The sequence below is a fragment of the Myotis brandtii genome, unplaced genomic scaffold (assembly GCF_000412655.1).
Source record: "Myotis brandtii unplaced genomic scaffold, ASM41265v1 scaffold686, whole genome shotgun sequence".
Lineage (NCBI taxonomy): Eukaryota > Metazoa > Chordata > Mammalia > Chiroptera > Vespertilionidae > Myotis > Myotis brandtii.
Window position 1 is genome coordinate 4,807,090 of NW_005370683.1, and position 3,369 is coordinate 4,810,458.

Sequence of the window (3,369 nt, forward strand, 5' to 3'; positions counted from 1 at the left end):
AAGAAAAATTTTAGCAGTAGTAAAATTTGCTAATGTACTTTCAGAAAACAGCATTAAACGTTCACTCAAAAAACTTTGCTTGATTGACAAATTGTGTGATTGAAAGAGCTAGAAATTTGGGATTAAAATAGACAATAATTTCTCCATTTTACATTTCTTTGTCCTGTTACATTAGGCCACTCTAGGAAGAATTTGTACTAAGTGAATCTGAATTAAATTGCTCTATGAAAAATTATTTTTCAATGGAAATGGTCACTTCAACAACCAGAGTGGTTATAGATATCTGGCTGTGCTACGCCGGGAAAAATCGGACATCTTTGCTTTCTTGTTGCTATTACGCCTTCCAGATTTTTTACTTAGTGTTAGTGTTCCTCCCAAAATTATGACTATGAAGATCAATGACTTCTGAATCAAATAATCAAATGTTCGTACAATCACCAGAGAAGAATGTTTCCAAGTTTGTCACTATCTGTGCACTCTACAGGCTATGTCTACGTTCTCTGCATGTGTGTTCTTGCTGAAGAAACACAATGCTCTTTCCTTATGATGAGAAGAAAAATATTTGTAATGATTTTTGTCCAACTGTAGGAATAAAATATGGTAAATAACAGATCTTAAAATAACAGCTCAAGCTCAATGTAATTGATCACCACAAACCAAGAACTATGCCCATTTTTGCCTCATTGATTTCCACTTTGGAAAATGCAATATATCTACTTGGTTGGTGTATCTTACAAACCTTATAAAAGGACCAGATTAAAAATCAATAAAATAATATTGTGTTCTATTATGAAAGAAGTAACATGAAGTTTGGTGTTGTAGGGTTTTTTGTGTTGTTTGTTCTTTTAAATATGTGTACAGTTAGATGCTTTAGGGCAAGTAGGTCGTTTCTGTTCTGGTTGTTCTTTCTATGCCTCCTGCTCCATGACCGTATATTCTTGAAGGATGCACATGACCTTCAGCCTTGGAACTAACAAAGCTGATCACCACTTCCCACCTCCCCTGGAACAATAAATAGGACATGAAATACGTCCCCTTGGCCAGGTTAGGCTATTACTATCTCTGAGCTCGGGGAGCAGCTGGCCGAGAGCTCCCTCCCTGGATGGAAGGGCTTTACCTTGCACTGGCAGAGAGTGCACTCCGTGCCATGTTTGATCCACGAGGAGCCAGTGAAGCGCACCACATTCATCTCGTCCAGGCAAGTTTTGGTGATGTCATTGCGAATGGTGTCGGCCTGGCAGGGGTCAGTGACACAGCGCGGGCAGCACTCACCCTCCGGGAGCACGCTGAATTCACATTCCACCTCTGGGCAAGGCAGGGGCCAGCAGTCCACTTCCCCTTGCTGTAAGGAAAGCAGAGGTGCCAGGGCGGAGGGGCAGGGAGGGCGGGCAGGGGAGGAGGCAGGAGGGAGGGAGCATGGTGTTTACTGCACACGCAATTGACCTGGAGGACATGTATGCTCAGACCTCCCAGGTCGAGCATCGTGCACTCAGAGCTATGAGGCCTACCCTGCAGCTGAATTTTAAACTGTCCTTCATCGATTAAACACGAACAACAATAAAACAAACCCAAAAACCATTCTCTTAAAACAATCAAATTTGCATGCCCCTATCTTTCCCATGAAAAAGGAGAACTGGTTATTATGGAAGAGGTTTTTATTAAACTTGTTGCCTATGCCATCCTTTTTTAAAATTCTTTTGATATTTTCCCCCTAACTTAACATTTATTCCTTTCCGCATAAAAGAAAATTTTGTCCATTTATGAGAAAATAAACTGAAATATGTAAGAAATATGACAGTTTTCCGTTTTCATTTATATGTTTCTAGGTATGAGGGAGGGGGCAAATTAGGAACTGATTTTAGTTGTGTTTTTTTCCACCTGGGAAAGTTGTATGAATTGGGTCTTTCTAAAATGTAGCTCCTACCTGTTTCCTATTTTCTCCATAATTCTGAATCTCCTGGTTTTAGAGATGAAAGCAGCCTTCAGGCACAGAAGCTGACCTTGTTCTCTCAATTGATTTTTTTGGGGGTTGAAAGTATAAAAAGAAAGCACTACCTTAAAAATATCCTCACACAAATAGAAAGAAATCTAGCCATAACTTTAAATGTAGCATCTGTGAAACTTTCTTCCATAAAGACACATAGACCAAATTTTCCTTTTTCATTTGCACCACTAGAAAGAAAGAAGAAGTTGGGCAAATGAAAAAAAATGACTGGTATTTTCTTTATCAAGTCTAGATTTTCTTTTTGACCTATCATTTCCAGTAGAAGTTTCATAAATATATACAGACATTCAATTCTAACATTCAAATAAGTATTTATAATATACCCATATTATGTCTAAAACTGGGTGCCCACAAAAAGAGCATCAACAGTAACAATCTTTAGAAGGGAAAAGAGTGATTTCTTTTTGTTTTTATTTTTTAAAGTCTCAGTATGACTGATAGAAATGGATTAACAAAAGTTCCACTTGGAAACAAATGATTTTCTTCATGAATGCCACTGTTGTATTCATAACAAATATTTAGTGAGTACATACTATATGCCATTAGGTCTCTGTTCTAGATGCTGGAGCCTGAGTAAGTCCACCCTGAATGAGACCGAGGAAGCTGGGAGAGTCTTTTCTTCTTTTGAGCTCGGATATTCTCTGGAAATATACACGACATGGTGCATCATGTCTGCCCCAGAGTATCCTTCTCAGGTCCTGATGCATAGGTTGTCGTCCTAACCTGGCTCACTTGTAACTGCTGACACTATGGCCAGGTGCTGTGTACTGGTGGATTGGGAGAGCAAGGTTGCTTTCCTATTTAGATTCTGGGCCTAAACTCTTCCTGGACTTCTTGCAGTAAACTCACCAAGCAGCGGCACTGTTGGCAATTCTGGATCCAGGTGTCCCCACTGTTGTACAAGGTTTCCCCATTTTGATGGAGGCACTGACTGCTAAGCCTTGGGTCGCATTCAGGGCAGCAAAAAAGATCAACCGTGGGATTCTCACAGTCACAGACCATCCGTCGACACATCACAAATCCATTCTGTATGAGAAGGAAGAAAAGCATTTATCAAAAGCTTCCATCTCTCAATATACTAACATACATATGTGCATGTCTGTGTGTGTTCACACACACATATATAATATATATTACACATATATTATATATACATATATAAATCTTAGATGTTGATTTGAAAGTTTAGATAATTTGCACTGTTTATCCAATATAATTGATTTTCTTTAAAGTTCCATTTTGTAGCTAACATGCAGAAACTACTCATGCTGGAGAACTTTCCATTTCCTTCCTACATACTATTTGAAGAAAAAGAAATTTTCCAGAAATGTCCTATATACAATAATAACCACTACATGATCCTT

At 38.8% G+C, this 3,369-nt stretch overlaps 1 protein-coding gene across 4 annotated transcripts in view; it reads right to left on the reverse strand.

The window, feature by feature from the left end:
- The window catches only part of NELL2 (neural EGFL like 2), a 369,972-nt gene that overhangs the window by 9,404 nt on the left and 357,199 nt on the right, over positions 1-3,369 (reverse strand). For all 4 annotated transcript variants that reach the window (XM_005881704.2, XM_005881706.2, XM_014529575.1 and 1 more), the window contains exons 19-20: positions 2,855-3,031; positions 1,118-1,342 (exon numbers count right to left, since the gene is read on the reverse strand). In XM_005881704.2, coding sequence (XP_005881766.1) covers positions 1,118-1,342; positions 2,855-3,031 — 402 coding nt within the window. The remainder of the gene's footprint in view (positions 1-1,117; positions 1,343-2,854; positions 3,032-3,369) is intronic.